At 36.8% G+C, this 22506-nt stretch overlaps 3 protein-coding genes across 6 annotated transcripts; 2 read left to right on the forward strand and 1 right to left on the reverse strand.

Annotated features, from left to right (window-relative positions):
* Positions 1–921: 921 nt before the first annotated feature.
* Positions 922–10569, forward strand: slc5a8l (solute carrier family 5 member 8, like; the record flags this gene model as incomplete). 2 transcript variants are annotated; one of them, XM_079627532.1, is made up of 15 exons in its annotated part: positions 922–1275; positions 1974–2039; positions 2252–2303; positions 5064–5131; positions 6149–6303; positions 6604–6744; positions 6842–6971; positions 7054–7142; positions 7787–7899; positions 8005–8072; positions 8177–8263; positions 8520–8710; positions 9313–9422; positions 9506–9594; positions 10145–10569. In XM_079627532.1, 15 exons carry the CDS (start codon positions 922–924, stop codon positions 10262–10264), a joined length of 1833 nt encoding a protein of 610 aa, XP_079483658.1. In that variant the 3' UTR covers positions 10265–10569. The 2 variants fall into 2 exon arrangements, with proteins under 2 accessions (XP_079483658.1, XP_079483659.1); XM_079627533.1 differs by lacking the exon at positions 922–1275 and adding an exon at positions 1789–1859.
* A 203-nt stretch (positions 10570–10772) lies between these two features.
* On the forward strand, positions 10773–13353 carry LOC307006429 (uncharacterized protein). Of its 2 annotated transcripts, none has more exons than XM_079627403.1 (4): positions 10773–10880; positions 11643–12159; positions 12253–12414; positions 12694–13353. In XM_079627403.1, the coding sequence occupies exons 2-4, from the start codon at positions 11658–11660 to the stop codon at positions 12927–12929; spliced, it is 900 nt and encodes a 299-aa protein (XP_079483529.1). In that variant the 5' UTR covers positions 10773–10880; positions 11643–11657; the 3' UTR covers positions 12930–13353. The 2 variants fall into 2 exon arrangements, with proteins under 2 accessions (XP_079483529.1, XP_079483530.1); XM_079627404.1 differs by having other exon boundaries at positions 10861–10880; positions 12250–12414.
* On the reverse strand, positions 12965–22440 carry sycp1 (synaptonemal complex protein 1). Of its 2 annotated transcripts, XM_079627392.1 has the most exons (32): positions 22338–22440; positions 22180–22251; positions 21689–21815; positions 21468–21546; positions 21280–21323; positions 20955–21119; positions 20797–20864; positions 20652–20725; positions 20493–20551; positions 20319–20385; positions 20120–20193; positions 19896–20004; positions 19721–19815; positions 19403–19587; positions 18727–18794; positions 18575–18636; positions 18374–18490; positions 18170–18274; positions 17908–18011; positions 17455–17572; positions 17286–17356; positions 17111–17192; positions 16952–17014; positions 16472–16588; positions 16275–16385; positions 15088–15180; positions 14726–14851; positions 14183–14311; positions 14017–14088; positions 13809–13916; positions 13578–13661; positions 12965–13485 (listed from the first exon to the last, which is right to left on the reverse strand). In XM_079627392.1, the coding sequence occupies exons 1-32, from the start codon at positions 22391–22393 to the stop codon at positions 13345–13347; spliced, it is 3045 nt and encodes a 1014-aa protein (XP_079483518.1). In that variant the 5' UTR covers positions 22394–22440; the 3' UTR covers positions 12965–13344. The 2 variants fall into 2 exon arrangements, with proteins under 2 accessions (XP_079483518.1, XP_079483519.1); XM_079627393.1 differs by lacking the exon at positions 22180–22251 and having other exon boundaries at positions 22338–22439.
* Between the last annotated feature and the right edge of the window lie 66 nt (positions 22441–22506).

Genomic DNA, 22506 nt, shown 5'->3' on the forward strand with positions numbered 1-22506 from the left:
GAGAAAGAATGGCATTAAAAATTGTTTTGCAGCTTGGAGAACCTATAACAGCATCACGACATCAAGATGTGTTGACAGTGTCACAGATTAACTTCCTCAACCGTCACAGCACCATTACATGTGTTGTTTTACTGGCGTGAATTGTAAGGTTCATGTTCACAGCACATGTGCCATTAAATGTCTATCTGAGATTTTACAGCTCTTTTGCTTGCTCGGAACCCTGGTTTCATATGCGGTTAATAATTGCTTCATCTTATCGCGTGTATTGTTTCTGTCAAGCTGTAGCTGATTGGAAAGCTGCTCACGGTTTCTGATTTACCTAGAACAGTCGACAGATAATGATTCAACACGTCCTACAGGAAACTTTTTAAGCTAAAATCCAAAAGTCTTATTTCAACACCTCAAAACCAGTACCAGGAACTGAGGAACATGACATGCTATCGGAGGAAGTGGTGTGTTAGACATATTCTGGAAATGTTTTAAAAATTATCTTAAAAGAGCCTAGTTCTTTTTTTGGGGTCTTTCCGAATTCCTTCCGAACCAGGTAAGGTTACCTCACCATCTACGAGTTGACTGACTAAGCCAGGTTAAAGTCAGCACAAGGCATCCTCCTGACTTCGTTTGACTAAACTATTCCTGCAAGATTAGGGATAAAAAAAAAAACATTCACTTCCTTTTACAATGTAACTTGATATATCTTCTGGCCTTGAGGGATCATTAACTCAAGGTTTTTTTGTTGTTGGTCCAAGATTGCAGAAGACTTGAATTCTTATCAGTCATTGCCACTGACCGGAGCTACTTGGTTTCGTCCTCCTGTTGGCAAAAAGCTTCGGAAGGAATTTCCAGCAGAACATCATTTCTGACCGGCGTGACACTGTGTATATAACTTTTTAGGGACTCTCAAAGATCACTTTACAAATCATGGCGGGCACTGGAGGTCCAGTTGCGACGTTCTCAGTTTGGGACTATGTGGTGTTCGCCGGCTTGATCCTTTTTGCTGCTGGCATCGGCTTGTTCCAAGCCATCCGTGGACGCAAGAACGTCAGCAGTGAAGAGTTTCTACTGGGTGGCCGTCAGATGACCGCAGTGCCCGTGGCTCTGTCCCTGACGGCTAGTTTCATGTCAGGGATCACTGTTATTGGCACCCCTGCAGAGGCGTACATGTACGGCACACCGTTCTGGGTCTTTGTCTTCTCTTATGCCATCATGTCCATCATCACAGCTGAAATCTTCGTGCCTCTGTTTTATCGCCTGGGCATCACCAGCACATACGAGGTAAGAGGGCGACACAGGGCACAAGGGGTCTGCATGAGGACAGAGAACAGAGCCAGACTGGAAACAGCCTCATTTGTGCATGTGTTTGATGAAGAATCAATAGATGGAAATGCAATGAGGACGAGAGAGAGAGAGAGAGAGAGAGAGAGAGAGAGAGAGAGAGAGAGAGAGAGAGAGAGAGAGAGAGAGAGAGAGAGAGAGAGAGTGAGAGAAAGAGAGAGAGAGGATTAAAAGGAAAAAGGTTATGTCAGGATAGATTATTGACAAACAGATTTATCACCTCTGACATTGTACTGGATTTGACAATTTCATAGTCAGAAGTGCTTTACTGTATAAGCCAAAGTGCAGAAGCTGGTCACTGTCTATAAGAAAAAGACTAATTAAAATGAAATAAAAAAGTAAAGTGTATCAAAATTAAAACAAAAAAAATATATATTTAGAGTTAGATTATATACATTGAGTGTATTTCGAAAACAGCAAAACTAAAAGGGTTCGGGTGACGTGACTTGTCACCGATAAGTTATCAGCGCACGATTCTCACGATTAACCTTTAAAACAACAATGATGTTAATCTGAGACGAACAGTATGTAATAGTTCATCGTACAATCTGAGTTTTGTGTAATGATGTAAATGATATAATGTAAATTTGTTTTTTCGTTTGCTAATAATTAATTGAATTGGTCACTTGTTTTTGCAGTACTTGGAAATGCGTTTCAACAAGCTCATCCGAGTGATTGGGACCAGCATGTATATTGGTCAAACCGTGAGTTGGATTTTAGCTTCTTGCATGACTTTATACATAACCAAACATGCATCTGACGAGTGATTGTGCCATCGTAAATCCCTTTGGAAAAACAATGTCTGTTGTGTATATGCCTTTTCCACGTCATAGAGCCAACAATGTTGAATATATTGACGAATTTTAGGCAAAAGAGATTTGTTCAATTATCTAATGGCTGCTGTTATCTCTCATAGGCTTTATACACAGGCATGGTTATCTATGCCCCAGCACTTGCACTTAATCAGAGTAAGTAAATAACCATCTTTCATTTATTAATGTCAAAAACCATTTAACAAAGCCTGCTAGAAGAAATAGTAATGCCTCCTCATGACTTCACATGTATATTAAACCAAACAATGCTTGCACCTAAATGCATAAGGGGGATTCTTCAATTAGAAAAACTTTTCTGTCACCTAGGAAATACTTTTAGCGAAATAAATGGTTACAAAAATAGTTATTTAGCTTTTACGTACAATAAAAAAAAAAATAATAACAAAAAATTCTCCCCAATACAGCAATACATTTCCAACTATCATTCATTGATGAAATAGTTTAAAGACATTTTGAGCAGTCAACAGTGCCCCTAATTGATAAAACAACCATATGCCCTGTTTACACCTGTTATTAAGATGCGTTTTGGTCGATCGGATCTCAGGCCCCGTTTACACGAAGGGAAGACGCAGATATTTCCCTGCGGTTTGGCTTCTCATTTACACGAAACCCCCGATTTTATCACAGAAAACGATTATTTCTAAAAACTCCGGCTAAAGTGGAGATTTCTGAAAACGCCGGCTATGTGTTGCCGTGTCAACTTTTTTTCAACCAAGGTTGGGGGGGAATATTCGTTTCTCTAAGTAGCCTACCCGGCTATGTGTAAATGTGGCCCCAGACCAGGGAGACACATTCCCGTTTACACCTGGTGTTTAAATCTGTCTCCTTTGTCCTCTTTCAACCCCTTCTGTGCTGATTTCTTCAAGTTGAGGGTCTATGGGCCGGTAAATGTATGTTTTTTTCATATCTTTTGATCAAATAGACAAAATAAGCTCACACTATTTACATATGAATGTGAACGGAGATGACGAAAAGCCATACGGAGAGCAGCAGTTTTAGTTTGTGCTCTGATAGCCACAAGAACAGCCGAACGCAGTCAGTGTGTGCTAGAAATCAGGAATAGTGAGAGAATTTTTTTTGTCTTCAAACCAAACTTGGGTCTTCAGCCGAATTCAGCAAAAGACGCCTAGGCTACTCCTACTGACCGAATGCGTAAACATGGGAAGCACGCTAGCTAGACTGGATTTATACTTTGTTGGCTGAAGACCCACATTTAGTTTGAAGACAAAAACAAACCAAGCACAATGTTCTCTCACCATTCCAGATTTCTAACTCACAAAGTTGTCAAGTAGGCTAACTAAGTACAAATCTACTTAAGTAGAAATTTTTAACTCTAGGCTACTCCTTACATTTTCACACAATTATCTGTACTTTCTACTACTTACATTTATAAAATAGTCTCGTTACTCCTATTTCATTTCGGCTTGTTTTCATTTCAGCTTCTCATCGTTCAAAAAAAGAAAGAAAAACTATCCAGATAAATCGCGCCATCCGGACAGAGTGAAGCTGATTGTGGTTGGATGAGAAGTATAAACATCTACCATTCCGACACCCTATTGGTTTGCACGCGATCCATTGCACCATCAACGTGACACAATAGCCCCATTCACACAGCACTTTGAACCCGGCAAATTGCCGGCAAATTGCCGGAACGCCTTCTGTGTGAACGCAAACACGACCCGGGTTTAATGCCGGGATCGATGCCGGGTTGGGGACCTAGTAACATTGCCGTGTTCAGACCCGGAACGCGCGCTGTGTGAACAAAAGCCAGGACAAATGCCGTAAGGGGTGTGTCGTAGTGATGATGCACGAGCCTTCGCAATGTGGTAGTTATCGTGCGACTCTGTTACTCTGTTAGAAGAAAGTTTGTGTTCGTCATCGATACAAGAAAGAACGAAAAGATGTCTGCAAACTGGACTGAAGCAGAGACCCGAGAGCTCCTTGCAATCCGCGCCGAAGCTGAGATCGTTCGTTCGCCACCTTATACGTCACATCATAACGTCACGCGTCTAACCGGGACATACCCGGGTTGTGTGTGAACGCGCTCTCTGATTCCGGCAAATCACTGGCAGTGTGAATGAACCATTTTCAAACGAACCCGGGTCAAATCCCGGGTCACTTTATCCGTGTATTTTCCGGAATCTCTGTGTGAAAGGGGCTAATGACACAATTCACTTCACATTCCAGCAAGGACATAGCCAGTGTTGGGGTCGTTACTCAAAACATTACTTTTACAAAAGTAGTTTTGAAACCAGTACTTTTACACTTTTACTTGAGTAAAAAGCCTGAGTTGATAGGCTACTTCAACTTCTACAGAAGTCTTTTTTATCTATACTTCTACCTTGAGTAATGAATGTGCATACTTCTCTGCTAACACACACAGTCACAGCATTCGGCTGGTCTTATGGCTACCAGAGCAAAAACTAAAACTGCTGCTCTGTTATTAAGTCACACAATTTACATTCATAAGTGTGGCGAGCAGGACGAGGGACGTGAGAGAGCGGCGCGACGCACCGGTCCCGATATCCATTGTCGTCGCGCCTCCTTTTATGCTTCCGCTCCTCCGTGAGAGATACGATCATCATTAATCACGCCACCGGTCTCGCGCCGCTTTCTCACGTCCTTCGACCTCGTCCTGCTCGCCACAATAAGTAAATTGTGTGAGCTTGTTTCATCCATTAGATCAAAAGATCTGAAAAAAGACCATGCATTTACCCATAGACCCTCCACTTGAAGAAATCAGCACAGAAGTGTTTGAAAGTGGACAAAAGAGACGAATTTAAACACCAGGTGTAAACGGGAATGTGTCTCCATCGTCTACTGGAGACCCGATCGACCAGGTGTAAACAGGGCCACACACACATTATTGTCTATAAATAAGCTCTTGTGTTGCAGTCACAGGTCTGGATCTGTGGGGAGTGCTAGTGGCAACAGGGGCTGTCTGCATCATCTACTGCACCCTGGTCAGTAACATCATTAAAGGATAATTCCGGTATTTAACACCTTGAGTCTATATTGTAGTTTGTTTTGGATGAACAAGAGTGGTGGACAACATTTTTTTGACAATGGTTCCTCTCTCGAGTTTTTGACTATAAAAGAATTGGCCATGGACCCATTTAACATTGGAGTCAATGGCCATGTCCGAAAATGTCATTAAAACAGCCAATAATGTTCGTTTACAAAACTGTGCAACTCACCGAGTGATTAGTGATGTAATGTGAACAAATGTAAACAGCCCCCTTTCCGTTTCCGTTAGCGCATTTATATTAACGAGCACTCAGTCCTTCAACAGAATTCAATGGGATTTTACAAAATGACGAATAAAACACGACAGAAACTGTATTTCGCAACACTTTTTGTTTCTGGAACATCAACTAACATCACTTATCACTCGGTGAGTTGCACAGTTTTGAAAACTAATGTTAAAGGTTGTTTTAATGACATTTTCGGACATGGCCATTGACTCCAATGTTAAATGGGTCCATGGCCAATTCTTTTATAGTCAAAAACTCTAGAGAGGAACCATTGTCAAAAAAATAATGTCCACCACTCTTGTTCATCCAAAACAAACTACAATATAGACTTAAGGTGTTAAATACCGGAATTATCCTTTAAGTTTAATCATAATTTGACTATACTGTTTGGGATTGCAGAAAAGGGCAGGAGAAGATAATGCCCCATACACCCACCTGGCTCATTTACTAGTTTTGCATTAACTTCCAATCGATACACTATCTGGCATTGATGATTAAATGAAGAACATCCATGAAAATGTTCTTTATAGTGAAGAAATGTTCTTAAGATTATTAAATGTTCTTTGCAGCAAATTGGTCATTGCTATGAAAACCACCTCTTTTTTAAAGAGTGTAACTCGAAATCACCAACATTAATGCTTTTTATATGTTGTTCTTGGTCTTCAGGTGCTCATCTAAACTATGGAGCAATTTGTGCATTTTACACGGATATGCTTTTGTTAACAGGGAGGGCTGAAGGCAGTGATATGGACAGATGTGTTCCAGATGATCATCATGTTGGCTGGGTTTGTGGCGGTCATCGCTCGTGGGGCTGTGCTGCAAGGGGGACTCGGGAATATCTGGAATGACAGCTATCATGGAGGACGTTTGGAAACATTCAGGTAAAGAAATATGGAGTAGAAAACTAGATCACATACATACATAGCTCAAGAATGCATTAAATTGGTCAAAAGTCAAGTCACCTTTATTTATATAGCGCTTTATACAATACAGATTGCTTTATAGTGATAACAGGAAAATAATGCATTTCATCTGTTGTTCAGCTGAAGTCAGTTCAGTGTTGATTCAGTTTCGTTGTAAATATCATTAATTATTAAATTAGTTACTATAGACACTTTTGAATAGAAAGTAGGTGTAAAGAAAGAGACAGACAGACACTAACCTCTCAAATGTTTCTCCAGTTTTGATTTTGATCCGTTGAGGCGTCATAGTTTTTGGACAATCGTTGTCGGCGGCAGTCTGATGTGGACGTCCATGTACTCAATCAACCAATCACAGGTGCAGCGCTACATTTCCTGTCGGACAGTAACTCAAGCCAAGCTGTGAGTATTCACTCGATATTATTAGACTTTACTTGTGCTCCTAATATTACATAATGTACTGTAAACACTGGTGTGCTGTCATTATTTGCCCTCACAGATCTCTGTATGTGAATATGGTTGGTTTAATGATCACAGTGAGTTTGGCCATGCTCTCTGGTCTCACCATGTACTCCATATATAAAGACTGTGATCCTTTCACCAATAAAGATGTAGGAGCCTCAGACCAGGTAATACAAGTCCAAGCAGTAATCTCTTAATTTTTTACTCACAATGCTTACAATTAATCTGACCAAATAAAACGTTTTCCAGCTCCTTCCCTATCTGGTGATGGACATACTAGCTGATTTCCCAGGACTGCCCGGCTTGTTTGTGGCGGCAGCTTACAGTGGAACATTAAGGTGAACAACCAATAATATCTGTCAGATAAGTCCATCCTGATCATTTTAGGAAAGTTGTCTAACCTGAACCAAGGTCACTGTTCGGGGGAACAACCTAAAACCAAAACAAACAAAAAAATTAACTAGCCTATATATATATATTTGATCACTAGAATAATTAGAAAATATTAAAATTAATTAATATATACATATATATATATATATATATATACACACACACACACACTCTATACACACAAAATACATATATTTTAATGAATTGATAGTATTTAGATTTTTTTATTATAATTTTTTACATTAACATTTAAATATATTACAAATGTTCTAGTGATTATAACTTTTTAATTATTGAGTTTTTTTTCAATAATAGTTTTATCTATAATACTTTACTAAACATATTATCATATTCATAATATTTCAATATTTTTATTATATTTATTTAAAGTTTAAAACTAACGTCGTAAATCTAAAATAACTTGAAATATCAGGGTGTACTTAAAATAAATAATAATGTAATTAGGATTTATCTGAGTAAAAGCATGGGATCCTGATTTTTAAGGCTTGATGGAGCACAATGTTCATTTAGTTGAGATCAGGTCACACATCAGACACCATTAGTTCGCTTTTGTGTTGTGTTTCAACAGTACGGTGTCATCGAGTATCAACGCTCTGGTGGCTGTCACGGTGGCGGACTTTTTGAAACCAGCATTTCCCTGGCTGACCGAGAGACAGCAGTCCTGGATCAACATGGGCATGAGTGAGTTTCAGTGACACAGCTGCATGCTTCACGTCAGAGTGGAGCAGGGGATGATGGATTGGTGATGGTTGATGTTGATGTGTAACGTGTACGGCTCATCACTAGGTGTATTCTATGGAGGTGTATGCATTGGAATGGCTGGTGTCGCCTCTATGATGGGCAATATACTGCAGGTAAACTGAGCACAAAGCTAATTTTAATATATTCTTGAGGTTTCAGTCTCGCCCTCTGCTGATAACAGACTGTAATGACATGCTGTGAATCCCTTCCTCCACAGGCAGCTCTGTCCATATTTGGTATGATCAGTGGACCTCTCTTGGGCCTTTATTTGCTCGGCATGTTCTTCCGCTGTACGAACTCCACTGTAAGAACTTATATATTTCAGGTGTCACTTTTTTTAAACAAATAACCTAAATGTCTTAAAGGTGCTCCAAGTATTTTTTTTCCACAGCAAGTGGGTATTTCTACAACTTCAGTAACCAAACATGTTTGTTATGCTACATCCACACCAATAGCTCTTGAAATAAATTTCAAGATCACTGTCATATAAACAAAAAGTACTTTTTGCACTTTTAACACTAAACAAACTTCATACATTAATGATGTACTGTTTTCAACAGGGAGGTTTAGTTGGTTTGATTTCTGGCCTGGTTATAACGTTATGGGTGGGAATTGGAGCTCAGTTGTATCCTCCTTTACCTGAGAAGATCCTCCGCCTTCCTTTGAGTGTGGAAGGATGTGTTGCACAGGACCTGAATGAAACCACCACTATGATACCATTCAGCACAGTCCTACAAACCACAACTCCACAGTTAGTAGTGTACACACACACACACACACACAATGTTGCTGAAAGCCTGTTATGCTCACCAAGACTGCATTAATTTGATAAAAAATACAGTAAAAAAACGTAATACTGTGAAATTTTATATAACGTTAAACAAACTTTTCTTAATGTTTTAGAATGTATTTTTTTTACTGTGATCAAAGCTGAATTTTCAGCATCATTACTCCAGTCTTCAGTGTCACATGATCCTTCAGAAATCATTCTAATATACTGATTTGATGCTCAACATTTTTTTTTTTTTTTTTACCAATGTTGAAAAGAGTTGTGCTGCCTAATATTTTTGTGGAAACCATCATAATAAAAAGATTCTTTGATGAGTAAAAAAAAAAAAAAAAAAAACAGCATTTATTTGAAATAGAAATATTTTGTAACATTATAAACATCTTTACTATCACTAATTTGCACTAACATTTAATGCATTCTTGCTAAATAAAAGTATTAATTTCTTTAAATTTAAAAATATTTATTTATTTCTGCTTTTGTTTTGATGAAATCTATACTGCTCACATTTCAAAAACTAATAAATACACTGACATCAAAGCTAACTGTCTCATGCTGTCCTTCAGGCCAAGACCAGTTTTGGCAGACACCTGGTATTCTCTGTCCTACCTGTACTTCTGCCCTGTGGGCATACTGGTGACCATGATCACAGGACTAATCGTTAGTGCAATCTCAGGTAAGATGACACTTTCTCACATGCCTGTTGGTGAGGCAAACACTCAAAGATTGAACGTAAACTCAGATTTTTGTTTACTTTAGGTGGCTGTAAGCAGAAGAAAGTTCGACCTGAGCTCTTTATCGGGAAGTCAGATCTCATTTGCTTTGGCTGCAGAAACTCAGACTCAGAGGTAAGACCTGTGACAAACACAGTCCAAAAATATTGAGCAGGATTAAAGATCATAATTTAGGGGCCGTTTACACAACACAGTTTTCAACTAAAAACTTTTTATGAGTTTTGGTGTTTACATTACAACAGCGTTTTGGGGGACTGAAAACGCAAACGTTTGAAAACGGGTTTCAAAGTGCACGTTTTTGAAAACGATACCACAATCGTATCTTTGTAAACTATAAAATACGTAGTGTTTCTTTAAAAAGTGACATCGCCAGCTACTGGCCTGGCAGCATGATAAAGCGTTTTTAGTTGTTTTCACGGATCCGTGTGAACAGAGATCATTTTGACAATGTTGTCGTCTGTACGCTAAATATTTATATAATTGTATATACAATTGTTAAAATATTGTAGCAATGCAAACATATTTATATAAAACGTTGTAGAAATGTCTGCAGTAAATATACATTTTCTAGATGCTTAGCTGTTTGATTGTTTCATTGCTGAAGTTTTAGTAAAGCTTTAGTAAAAAGACATTTATTAACTGCATTGCTTTGTTTTTTCTCTAGGTGTCAGACTTAATTGAGAAAGAGCCAAAACACATCCAGGGTCTGGACAGTCCAGTTTTCTATGACAATGAAATTGCACTGAAAGAGAAAGACCACAAGGAGAAGATCACAAAGTTTTAGATGTGAAATATGGATACATTGTAAATAGTAAATTATGACTGTATTTTTGTATGTTGAAATTGCTAAGTGATAATGATAAATTTAGTTCTTTTAAACATTCCCATAAGAGAAGCAAGAAATGCAAGAAAATAGCAAGCATCTATTTTTCTGCCAGTGGGCTACTTTATTGTATATGGGCTGTTCTCATAAACTAAACGTTCTTTGATTTTCATGATCAAGTTTCGAATAATTTGCACAGCTATATTTAGTAAAAGGCTTTGTATTAAATCTGAATGGTTTTTAAATAAAATTTGACAAATTATTACGTCAAACTCACAGAGTATCATTCACTCACACACACACACTCAAAGGAAAAGGGGGAAAACACTGAAATCAAACAAGTACTTCAGAGTGAAGTACACACACGGGTTAAAAATGGCTGAGCACTTGCCTCCTTGATGCTGGATCAGGAAGTCAGTCATTGAAGGCCGGCCCACTCTACCTGTTAGTTTGACGTGGAGCTGAGCTGTTTTCTTTAGGGAGTGGAAAAAGCATTGAGCCTACAGCAGGTGGGGGTGTAATAACTGCTGCGAGACACTTCCTGGTTTCACTAACTCGGTTCCTTTCAGCTTACAAGGTAAGTTCTGCTCGTTGTTATATATTAATACTGTTGTTTATATATATATATTAATACTGTTGTTTATATATATATATATATTAATACTGTTTATATATAATTGTAGTAGTTATATATATATATATATAACACTACTATTACGCAAACAAGAGGATGTAGGAGAACGAAAGAGAGATGAGAGAAAGAGATTAGAAAGTGAAATTAGTTTCTTGAGGTTCATAACATACAGTTGTTCTCAAAATAATTTACATGATGCAAATCCTACAAAATTGCGAGAATGTTAAATTATGTGAGGAAAGTCTGTGATGGATGGCCTTAATAAAACCGGTTGCTCATGATTGTTTGTTTAAATTATGCAAAATTCATGTGGCTCTTTATTGTCTTAAGTTTCATGTCAGTGCCATTTTAGTATAAAGACGACTGATCTTCTTCTAAATTTCTGTATGCGTTCTAAACATATACAGTATGCATTTTATTTTTTAATCCAGGACAATAAAAGAAAAATTTAGTGTTTGAATGAAGTGACTATAATCGACTTATTATAGTAGTAAAATACTAAGGAAGTCATGATGATTTATTTTTTTAACCAGAAATAACCATGTACTTAGTAAATGGAAACTGTGTAAGCGCCAAGCAGGAAACCACATGTCAACACCACATACAGATAAAACACACTGAACTAGGTCATGCGCTGTATAAAAGTGTATGCCTTTATCTTTTGCCCTAGACTGACTTATGCTCTGTGTATATATTTTTTTTAAGGAGAAAGCAACAGTTATGGGTGTGTTAACTCTTCAGCTTTTGGTATGTGGCCAACTAATATTGTTTTCATTGGTTGTGAATAATATAACCGATGCACAGAACACCAGTGAGTCACCATCAAAAGCTCCACCTCTGAATGTAACAAGAAACCACACAGAGAACAATGCTTCAAATTCAACCACCAATTCAGCGTACAATGATAGTAGTGCAACTCAAAACAACTTGACAACCCAGGCGACCTCTACTGGCTTCAATAGTACTCTGGGACCCATCCAAAGCAATACAACAGTCACAGGATCAGCAGTGCAGCCAAACTCAACAGAAAACGCTCAGACAACCCAATCAGCCACGTTCACAACAATCAACATCAATTCAACAGCTGTCACTTCTACAGACAACAGCACTCATAGCAACAATGAAACTGCTACATCCAGCACTACACCAGTGACCAAACCAACAGCGATTACTTCTCCCACTGTAACTCAAAATGGCACAACTTTTTCCAATGAATCTCAAGGTAGGTTTGAACATATCCTAGCATTAATAATGTAAGCCAAATAATGAAATATGTGTATCCTGCTGAACTATTCCTACCTCTATTTTAAAGCAGGTGGTGGCCTGAATCATTCAGAGAAATCTCTGACTATTTTGTTCAGCATTCTGCTTGGAGTAATAGTTCTGGTAATTCTGATGAACTTTGTGTACAAGTACGGCAGAAGCAAAGAGAGAAGTATCCAATATACTCATCGCCGTCTCGAGAATGAATATACAGGTTAGGAGAATCTGTTATCTGTTTATGATCTTATTAGCGGTGTTTACCAAGGTAACAGTCTTTTTTTTTTTCAAAATTAAAAAAAAATCCAATTACTCACAGCTGATGACACCATAGAGATGGGTTATAGTCTGGGAAAGTTGTCAGGCAAATCCCAACACCATGCCATCAATTTGTGCATGGGAAAGCCCATTTATCTAGTTTATAGTTGTCAGAGTATAAACTCACAATAAAAATTATGAATAGTATTACAATATTGTCTGTAAATTGCTTTCACAGGTGAGCCGTTTGCATCGCCAGATGACACACTGGTCATTTCAGGAGGACTCTATGACGGCCCTCAGATTTACAACCCCACCATGACAGTGCAGAACGAGGAAGAATTCCAGAGAGACATACCTGCTTCCAGACCTGCTCAGTTCCGCTTGGAGTTTCTGAGAGAGGATCAAGACAGAGCATTTGACAACGAGACCGCCACCTTTCAGACATTTCATGCATATGACCAAGAGCCTTAAGATCTCAGCAACAAACCTCTTTTTATTCAAAAAAACAAAAACAAAAAAAGGTTTCTCAGTTCACATTTTGAGATGAAAATGATGAAAACTTTGAACTAATGATATTACTGAACATAACAGAAAAACACAAATATAAATGTAAATACACAAATATAAATGTAAATACAAAGATTTGTAACTGCAACCAACAACTGTACCAGGAACATCTTTTGACAAATATTGTAAGGTACTGTATATTAACTGAACATACTATGACGCTAAATTGTTTTTAAAGCTTAGAATAAATAATATAAAATATTTCGGCTAATTCAAACATCAGTAGAAATTGTAAACAATCAAATGCTATTGGAGTGTCATGTGCACTATGTAAATTTTTTTTAAATAAAGGATCATCACATTTTGTATGCATACAGTTTCAAGCAAAGATTTTGTCTGTAACTTTTTTCTTCTTCTTATCTGAACTGCTAACGGTGGTCCATCCAGCATCTCGCATTCTCTTCATTGCAGCCAGTTTCAGCGCTGTTCCTGGAGACTTACACATGAAAGAGCTCTGCACCTGCACATCATTTGCACATGATGACAGTCAAAATAAGAACATAAAGAAGACACATTTTGAAAAAACTGGTCAAATGTGATTTTTTTTTTTACCTTCTTGGCCATGTCCAAACTCCCAGTGTTTGGGTCTTTGGGCTGCATAGGTTTCTTTGATTTAACAGGTCTTGGAGAGAAACTCTGCACACCAGATTAAGAAAGAGTAAGAAACCACAAGCCTAAGGACTTACTTGAGTTGACCACAAATAAATGAGCAGAGCATGGAAGAGTCTGTTTATAGCACAATACTAATGGTATGCGAATAGAGTGACAGTAGATACAATTTACCAGTATGTCATTGCTCTCGGAGTTGTCTGACTTTGGGTCCAGCTTCAGAATGTTTTTCTTCCAAGACCCCTTAATCTCAGGTGAGGGTGGTGTGCGGATTCTGAATGACTGAAGCAAAATGAATGAATAAATAAATAAACTGGTTGGCTGGGTATAAACGCTTAAGATGAATATTAACTAGTGCAAACAATTTAGGTTGCCCCCATACCTTTATTTGAGGCGTTCTATTTTTTTTGCTCAGGCTCCATAATGGGGTATGAAGGACTTCGTTCACTTGTCCCTTGCACCAATAATAATACAAAAAAGATGGTTAGATTATAGATGTGAAGAATATGTACAAAATGCACAAAGATAATGGAAAAAAAAAAACCTACAGTAGGAGTGTAAGATGCATTTCTTGATGGAGTTTCATTTTCTTCCTCATACAGAGTCTTCTTAGTGGTGCCAGCTTTTTGAGTTTTAGAGATCTTGTTTCCTCCCCTCTTTGGTTTGATTTCAGTTATCTAAAACAAGATTTTCATGTTGTACTGTTCATTTTAAATTGCCATGTACAGGTGAAACTCGAAAAATTAGAATATGGTGCAAAAGTTAATTTATTCCAGTTATTCAACTTAAAAAGTTGAAACTAATATATTATACATACAAATTACATGCAATGTGGGATATTTCAAGCCTTTATTTGTTATAATTTTGATAATTATGGCTTACAGTTTATGAAAACCCCAAATTCAAAATTAGAATATTGTGAAAAGGTTTTCATAGCTGTATATCTCACTTTGCATGTAATGAGTCTATATAATATATTAGTTTCACCTTTTAAGTTGAATTACTGAAATAAATGAACTTTTGCACCATATTCTAATTTTTCCGAGATTCATCTGTATACCTATTGTATCTCAATTGACAAGGTACAATACCTGATAAAGTGTGTCTTTTTCAAGAGATGAAACTGGTGTCCTCAAGGCCATCTTTTCTCCTTTGAGCTTTTCAAGTTCTTGTCTCAGCTCATCATTTTCCACTTGCAGGTGGGACAGCTCCAGGTCCTAAATGTATAGGTTATTTGGTTTTTAGAGATTTTACATAATATACCTACTAAAGGTACAAAGTCTCGCTCCAGCAACCTTTGGTTAAATGTCTCAAACACAATGATAACTCCACAATAAATGTAATTATTAAACTTTTGGACCTAGTACTTTTGGATTAGCATATCTGGCATCTAATGACAACTCGGTTATGCTGAGTATGATAGTCAGTGCAAACAACAGAATTCAATATTTACCAGTGATGCTTTGCTTGCATTAACTTCAGCTTCTTTCATCCGTTTTTCACTCAGCTCTGCATCTTTTTCTTCTACCATTTTGTCATACTCATGCTGCAAAGAAAAGAAAATACATTAAAATGAATGAAAAGTGCCTAAAAACTAGGGCTGCCCCCTAATAGTCGACTAACCGTTAGTCGACTAGAAGAGGCTTGGTCGACCAAAATTGTATTAGTCGGTAAGTCGCAGAAAAATAAAAAACCTCAACAGGCAGTGGAAAAATCACACAGGCTGTTATTAAGGACAGACTGTTAACGGCAGGAAATCCAAACATTCGCCTATCATTCATCGAAATATATGGCTTATCACTTGAAACATGTAAGCAGCAGCAACTTTACAAGTCCGCTTGCACTAACATTAACCTATGTGAGAAATGTGCACTATTATTAGGCGCATATCCAAGTTTTTGTGTGAAGAGCGAGCTTACTGCATGACATACAGGTGCTGGTGCGATCACTTGCATTTAATTTAATTTAAAGTACTCCGTCATTTTTGGTCATACAGATAAGTAATACAAATTGCAAAGGGTCTACTTTTATTTCTGTAAATTCACAATAACAACAAAAGGGTGCACTTTCTGCCGTCTCAGTCAGAACTGGACAGCGCGTCACATAAATAAACCGAAACTCAGAGTCAGTGTTTACTTGCCTCACAGTCACAGACATGAGAAAAAAAGATCTATAGAAAGCTTAAAATGTCTATGATGTCTATGTCTTTTGAATGAACAAATTCAAATGGAAAATAAATATTCTCAGATTATGTCATCCGTATGAAATGTGCATATACGTGCATCCACTACTGTGGAGATGACGAGTCAGCATCGTTGACTAGATCTCTGCAGCCAAAAACACAGAAAACATTACCAATAAATTATTCCAATGTTTAAACAGTGTCCTTCTGTTTTTACATGAAGTAAAAACACTCATACTCATAATCATTAATTTTGCCGGTGCGCTGTGGCAAGCTTTATGTGTGTGTTTGAGTGCTGATTAGGCTATGTATTTGCAAGTGATTAGTTGACTGATCACTTAAATCAACAACTACTAGTCGACTAGAAAAATCTTTAGTCTAGGGCAGCCTTACTAAAAACAATTGAAAATATTGTAGAATTTTAGAGACCACTGGAAAATATTAAGAATGATAATGACCTTGTGCCTCTCCATCAAAGCAACCATGTCTGATATCTTTTGCTGGCATTTCATTTCTGTGTCATCTTTACTCTTCAGTGTCTCCATGGCTGTTTGCTTCAGTTTTTGCATCTAAAAACAAAAACAATACAACAATAAAACATAACCATTATTTGCATCATGTCTCATAATTGCATTTAATGGAGGAAAAAAATCACCTCAAGGTTGAGTTGTGCCTCTGCTGTTGATTTGTCTTCAAAGTCAGAGCGTATTTTCTGAAGCTCCTCTTCCTGATGTTTCTTTAAATTATCCGAATCTTCCTTAAGTTTACTCATCTAAAAGAAATATGTAAAATACTGTAACATGACCACTGTTTTACTTCATAATTAAAAAAAGCAGTGTATGCAATGTCATTATTTTTCACACCCTCCCCTCTAAAGACCTGCTGAATAAAATCCTGAATACCATTTTAGCAAAATGGGTTGCGAATGTCGTTTTGTGTATTTCATGTTTATGTACTTCATGTGGACTTCACCAATCTTCTTATAACATTATAATTTTACAAAATAATAGTGAAACCTCTTTATTACATTCCTTGTGAGCTTTTGTTTTGGTTTTAAGACAATTCTCAGTTTAAAAACATGTGTTTGAGTACAGTGCACAATAATGTATAAGTACAACACAATCAGATTTTTTACCTTTGACTCTAATGCTTTGATTTTTTTTTCTTTTATGAGAAGTTCTCTCTTTGCACCTTTGCCCTGTTGTGGTGATTAAACATGAATTATTGTTAAACACATGAGATTACACACTTCAACAAACGAATGGAATAAAACAGCAGAATAATAAGAACGTACACTCTCTCTCAACTGCTCCTGAGCATTCTTTGTCTCTTCATCCTGACCAGCAATTTTTGCAGATAAAATATTCACCTGTTCCCTGGAATATGAAATTGTAAATGCAAGACAAAATAAAATGATAAATGAAACCAAATTTGCAATGTTGCAAGACAAAAGTCTCCTCCAGCCTTACTGAAGCTGTTGCTTCTCTCTCTCAAGTCTATCTATTTCTGTCTTCTCCCGTTCGGCATTTACATTGCTTTCCTGAAAAATAAATAAATAAACAAACAAACCATCACATGCAGCATTTGAGGTCATTCTGTAAATGTACAACATTTAGAGGCTTGATTTATTTTACAAACCATTAGATGAGATTGAAGGAGTTTCTTCTCTAAAGCAACACTATCAACCTGTTGTTGAATGATCTCTTTCTGCATCTGCAGGTCATTCAACTTCAACATCAGCTCCTTGTAATAATCCCTTTAGGCAAAAAAAACAACTTCAATAAGTTCAATAAAATAATTATACTATAGAAAATGCCAACAAGCTTAATTTAATGAGATTTAAATGAACATTACATTTTTAACTAATTTTGTCATAAGAAATTTAGTCTACATCCCTGTCTCAACATTAATTACTTGCAATACAGATCCATTTACAAAACATTTTGATGCTAAAATAATTCAAAGATACAGTAGATTACCTCCCTTACATTACTACCCATAGTATGTGAAACAGTATGCAATACATTAGAGGTTTAGTTTGAGATTTAAAGATTAATGGTGTAAAACCAGACAGGTTGTGGTTGCTCTTACTTCTGTTCCTTTAAGTCCTTCTCCAATCTTTCTACCTCTTTAGATGATTTACAACAGCTCTCCAAAGCTCCTGACAATTGTTCCTCCATCCTTTTCAATTTAGCCTGGATGAAAGACGTACATATTCAATTATTAAGTATCCAAAATATTTGTCCATGTTCCATCATATTACTCAACTCAAATAAATATACATGATGTGTAATATAGTGAAAAACTGAAACAATATGTAACCAAATGCACAAAAACTGAAGAATGTCTTGACCTCTTTTAAAACAACAGCTTCTTGCAGCTCTTCATTATCATGTCTAGCTTTTATCAGGGCCTCCATCATGTTTTTATTTTCTGTGGTGACACTCTCCGCTGCATCCTGAGAGGGGTGAATGTTAGATACGAAGTACGTGTAGGATTGAAATTATGGAGGATGCATTTTACTAAGCCGATGAATGTTTAATGACCTTCTACTCACCTTCAAATGATTTGCCTCACTTTGTTTCTCTTCAAGTGAAGCAATAAGCTGGAGCATCTGAACCTCACTTGTCTTTAATTCCTCCTTTATCAAGCAGAGTGAGTTTGACTTCTTATTCTGTTGAAGAAATACTGTGAGCTTAGTTTCAAAAATGCATAAATCATAGGATATAAATGCTTAAACAGAGGGGGAAATACATACCAGCTCATCTTGGAGTATCTGTATTTGCTTGCTATGGTCCTCTTTCTGCACCTTGATAACTTCTGCATGAAGATAATGGAACCAATGATCTTAGAATGGTACAAAGCATGCAACTGCGCCATTATTTATTAACATTTACAAACGTAACACACCCAATTCTGCGCTTTTGACACTGAGTTTATTCCCCACTGTGGTTATCTTTGTCTCAAGGTCTTGTACCCTGTGGAAACAAAGGAATAATTTCAAAAATTATTAAAATTAATGATCAAAGTTCTTGGTTTAATATTGTACTTAATTTCCAGCTGTGCTATCAGCTTGAAATGTCTACTTTTAAACGAACCAATTCAAATCGAAAACAAATACTCTCTGATTATTCAATCCAAATTAAAGGTGCATTTCTCTCTATAGCCGCGTACGTTCACTATACTGCAGAGATGACGAGTCAGCAACGACAACTTCATGTTTGCAGTCAACACTGTCTCAGAAAACACTATTTTATTAATAAACAATTAAAATGTGTTCTTGCTATTTTTCCCCCGACACATTCATAATCATTAGGCTACTTTTGCCAGTGCTTTGCGGCAAGCTAGAGCATGAGGCATATATTCGGCCCCCTAGTGGAATCTTTGAGTATGTAAAAAAACTGAAAAAATAAAACCATTTTTTTTGGTAATCTGTAATCTTGTTAAAACTGATTTCATAAAATTGGTATGGAGGAAAAGTATTGTTCAGGCACCGGTATTGAAGTCAAGGTATCGGTTTAGAACATTTTTGAACGATATCCATACCTAATTATAATAGATCTTGAACTGATATATTATGAAGTACCTCTGTATCTCAGATGTTAGTGAGGACTGCAAAGAATTCACTGTCAACTGCATCTCTGCAAGTTGGTTTGACTGTTGCTCTTTGATGTTGTTTAGTTCCTCTAGTTCAGTGTCTTTCTTTTGAAGAATTTTCTCATGGTTCTCCTTGCTTTGCTCCAGTTTGTCAGTTAAGGCTCTCTGGTTTTCCTTGGGAAAACGATACAATACAATATAAAACACTGCAAAACAATAACATGAATTCTTTTAACCTTTATGTACTACCTTTACAAGTAAGTCCAAAGCAATTGTATTTAGAGTAAGACCTTGTTTAAGGACAAACCTCAATCTCCAATTTGAATTGCTCCGTCACCCTGAGTTTTTCCTCAAGCACCTCCCGATCCTGTGTAACATTCTGAAGTAATTTCTGATGTTTCCCTAAAAGCAACATGAGTGAACCCAACATGACTTGTGGGAAAATTAAGGAAAGACTTATGCAATGTGTCTTGCATTCTTACTTGCAGACTCCTCTAGCAGACTGCAACTTTGCTTTGCCTCTTGGAATTTCACTGAAAAATCTTTGAGATTGTTTTCTTTTTCTTGGAGTTTTTCTTGAAGCATGGCAACCTCAACAAGTCAAAGCAAGGAACACAAAATAGATATGTGTTTTAGTCACAACATGAACACAAAGACAGGTGAGTGTTACAGTATGCTTTAAAGATCACTCAAAATAAAGACTAACCTCCTTCTCCTTCACATGGCATTCACTCTGGAACTGCACTTTAAGATCCTCAAACTGTGCAAGGCATTCTCTTACTGTAGGACGTGTTAACAAAACAATGTTAAAATGTTTAATTTTGTTGTGTCAAATAAAGTACATGCTTAAAATTAATTTACTTAGAGTTTTAAAATAATTAGACAAATCATTTAAAAATGAGTACATGTCAACATTTCCTGCTGATCAGCCTCTGCCTGCTTTCGAAGACTTTCAAATGCTGCCACCATCCTCTGCAAATAAACAAATTACAGTATCGTGAAAAGGATTGTCAAAATCTTTGGACCTATTTCCCACTTATAGATAAATAAGTAAATACACTCATTATATAGTTAGTTACCTGAATATTCTCACTGTTCTGTATAAACAGATCATGAGTTTCTTCCCGTTCAGCCTCAACTATTTCAGGCAAAATGAAAAACACATTATTTTTCTCTAATAATTGGCAATGAATTAATGTTATGCTATATGACATCTTTTAACATGCTCTCACACTTACACATATTCATTTTCTCAGCAGATCTCTCGAATGTGTCCTTTAGTATGTTACACAAATTTCTGGTAGCATTACTTCTGCATGATAAAAATATAATGTAATATAGTACTGTATGCACTTATTTAAATATTACCCATGATGTACATACTTATTTCTAAGGTCTTCATTCTCATTGAGTTGATCCTCTAATTTCATGCTCAGAGTTTCATTTGAAAACTGCAACGGACATAATTTATAATTATTTCTTTAGTAAAGCAGACAAAAAATAAAAAGTAAAACAAATGTACTACCCAAAAAAATATTTACCTGAAGCTCTTGAATGGCTTTGCGCTGTGTGTCAATGGTTTTTCTGTTCTCCTGAAGCTTCCTGTCTTTTTGTGAAATCTCAGAATCTACTCTAAACTTCCACATTTTAATTTTCTCAGCTTCATCCAGCAATCTGGAGTACAGCTGGCTGGATCTTAATGATGTCTATAATACAAAAGCACCATAGTAATTAAACTGCTTAGATTTATTTTCATTATGCATTTTACGGAATTCCTAGCATGGACCTCATTATATAGTACAAATGAATGATTAACCTTTTAAGCAATAAACTAAAATACAAAATGAAATGAGCATTCAATCTGACCTCCTCCTTTTCCATTGGCATGACTGCAGCCTTCTTCATACCCTCTTTAATCACAAAGTATTAGGTTTAATGAACATGTTGCTTTTAAGACTGGAATTGACACTACATTAAAAACTATAACGTTACATGTTATTCATAAATATTAACGTAAAGTTACATCTCTACATTTTAGACTTTATAAATGTTACCTGGTCTGGATGCCTTCGTGGGAAGCACCATTTTGGATGGAAATGGAAGGCTTGTCTCCATATCTGAACACTTGTAACTCTACAAACAAAATAGCCTAACGTTACATGTAAGTTAGCCTGTCATCCTAATTCATTAAAAGTTCACACAGCAGTTTTAGCAGCCAGCCACAGGTCAAATAGCAACATTGTAGCACAAACAGGGAATTTACAAGTTTGCCAACCTGATCCGAAGGAGAAAAAACACCGGTTTCTTCAAACAAGCATGTTTCCTGAGGCTTCACTGCATACACTTGATTCAAATGAGCTCTTGGGGGCACCAACAGTTTGAAGTTGAATGGTTTTTGCATGCTGTGGAGTCAAACGAAATAGCACTTTAAAAAAACCTCAGAACTGTATACAGAATAGTTTTATTGTTCAGGGCTTTTCCATTTTGAGATAACATTAACTGTTACTTGCTAGCTGAGAAAGTAACGTAACGTTAACTTTAGTCGAAAATGTTGAGACGGTTAACGTTACGTTAAACGGTAACTTAGACTATAAGTTATTCCTTACAAATGATCCAAATTATCACATTTTCGTTACTCTTCCACTAGTATAAACTGTTTACGGAATTAAACGTATTTTTAAAACATTTTACCTTTAAACAATTCACACGAGCTCCTTCTGAACTGTTTTTATTATTGATACGGATCCGTTAACCAACGGTTTTTACCTGACGTCAGTTGTTTGACTCGCGTGACGCCGAATTTGAAATGGTTTGCGCGCCGCGGTTCCATCCAACGCGCTGAGATTCCCAGCAGTAAAAAACACGGTTAACACGGTTGCCCCATAACTTCCAAAATATTACAAAACCTTTTTAACAGTTTTAACCTTGACATGCTTGATGCTTCGAAGGTATTTTTGAAGCTTGCAAATAGTTCAAACATTTCTGCGCCTCAGAGACCCAAGCTAACATAAACAAAGCATTGCATTCTCACATGCTGACGTTTTCTGATTGGTGTAGAGATACACTTCTGCCAGTCGTTTATTTCTTATTTTA

Source organism: Phoxinus phoxinus (assembly GCF_949152265.1).
Source record: "Phoxinus phoxinus genome assembly, chromosome: 11".
In the NCBI taxonomy this organism is placed as follows: domain Eukaryota; kingdom Metazoa; phylum Chordata; class Actinopteri; order Cypriniformes; family Leuciscidae; genus Phoxinus; species Phoxinus phoxinus.

Bases quoted from the DNA above. Each gene is read 5' to 3' on its own strand.
- LOC307006429 (XM_079627404.1), top strand. From the start codon at position 11,658: ATGGGTGTGTTAACTCTTCAGCTTTTGGTATGTGGCCAACTAATATTG. The intron at 12,160-12,249 runs GTAGGTTTGAAC...TCTATTTTAAAG, and splicing joins TTTTTCCAATGAATCTCAAG to CAGGTGGTGGCCTGAATCAT. The intron at 12,415-12,693 runs GTTAGGAGAATC...TTGCTTTCACAG, and splicing joins TCTCGAGAATGAATATACAG to GTGAGCCGTTTGCATCGCCA.
- sycp1 (XM_079627392.1), bottom strand. From the start codon at position 22,393: ATGTTTGAACTATTTGCAAGCTTCAAAAATACCTTCGAAGCATCAAGC. The intron at 17,015-17,110 runs GTACGTTCTTAT...TCACCACAACAG, and splicing joins AGGAGCAGTTGAGAGAGAGT to GGCAAAGGTGCAAAGAGAGA. The intron at 15,181-16,274 runs GTCATTATCATT...TTTTCTTTGCAG, and splicing joins CTTTGATGGAGAGGCACAAG to CATGAGTATGACAAAATGGT.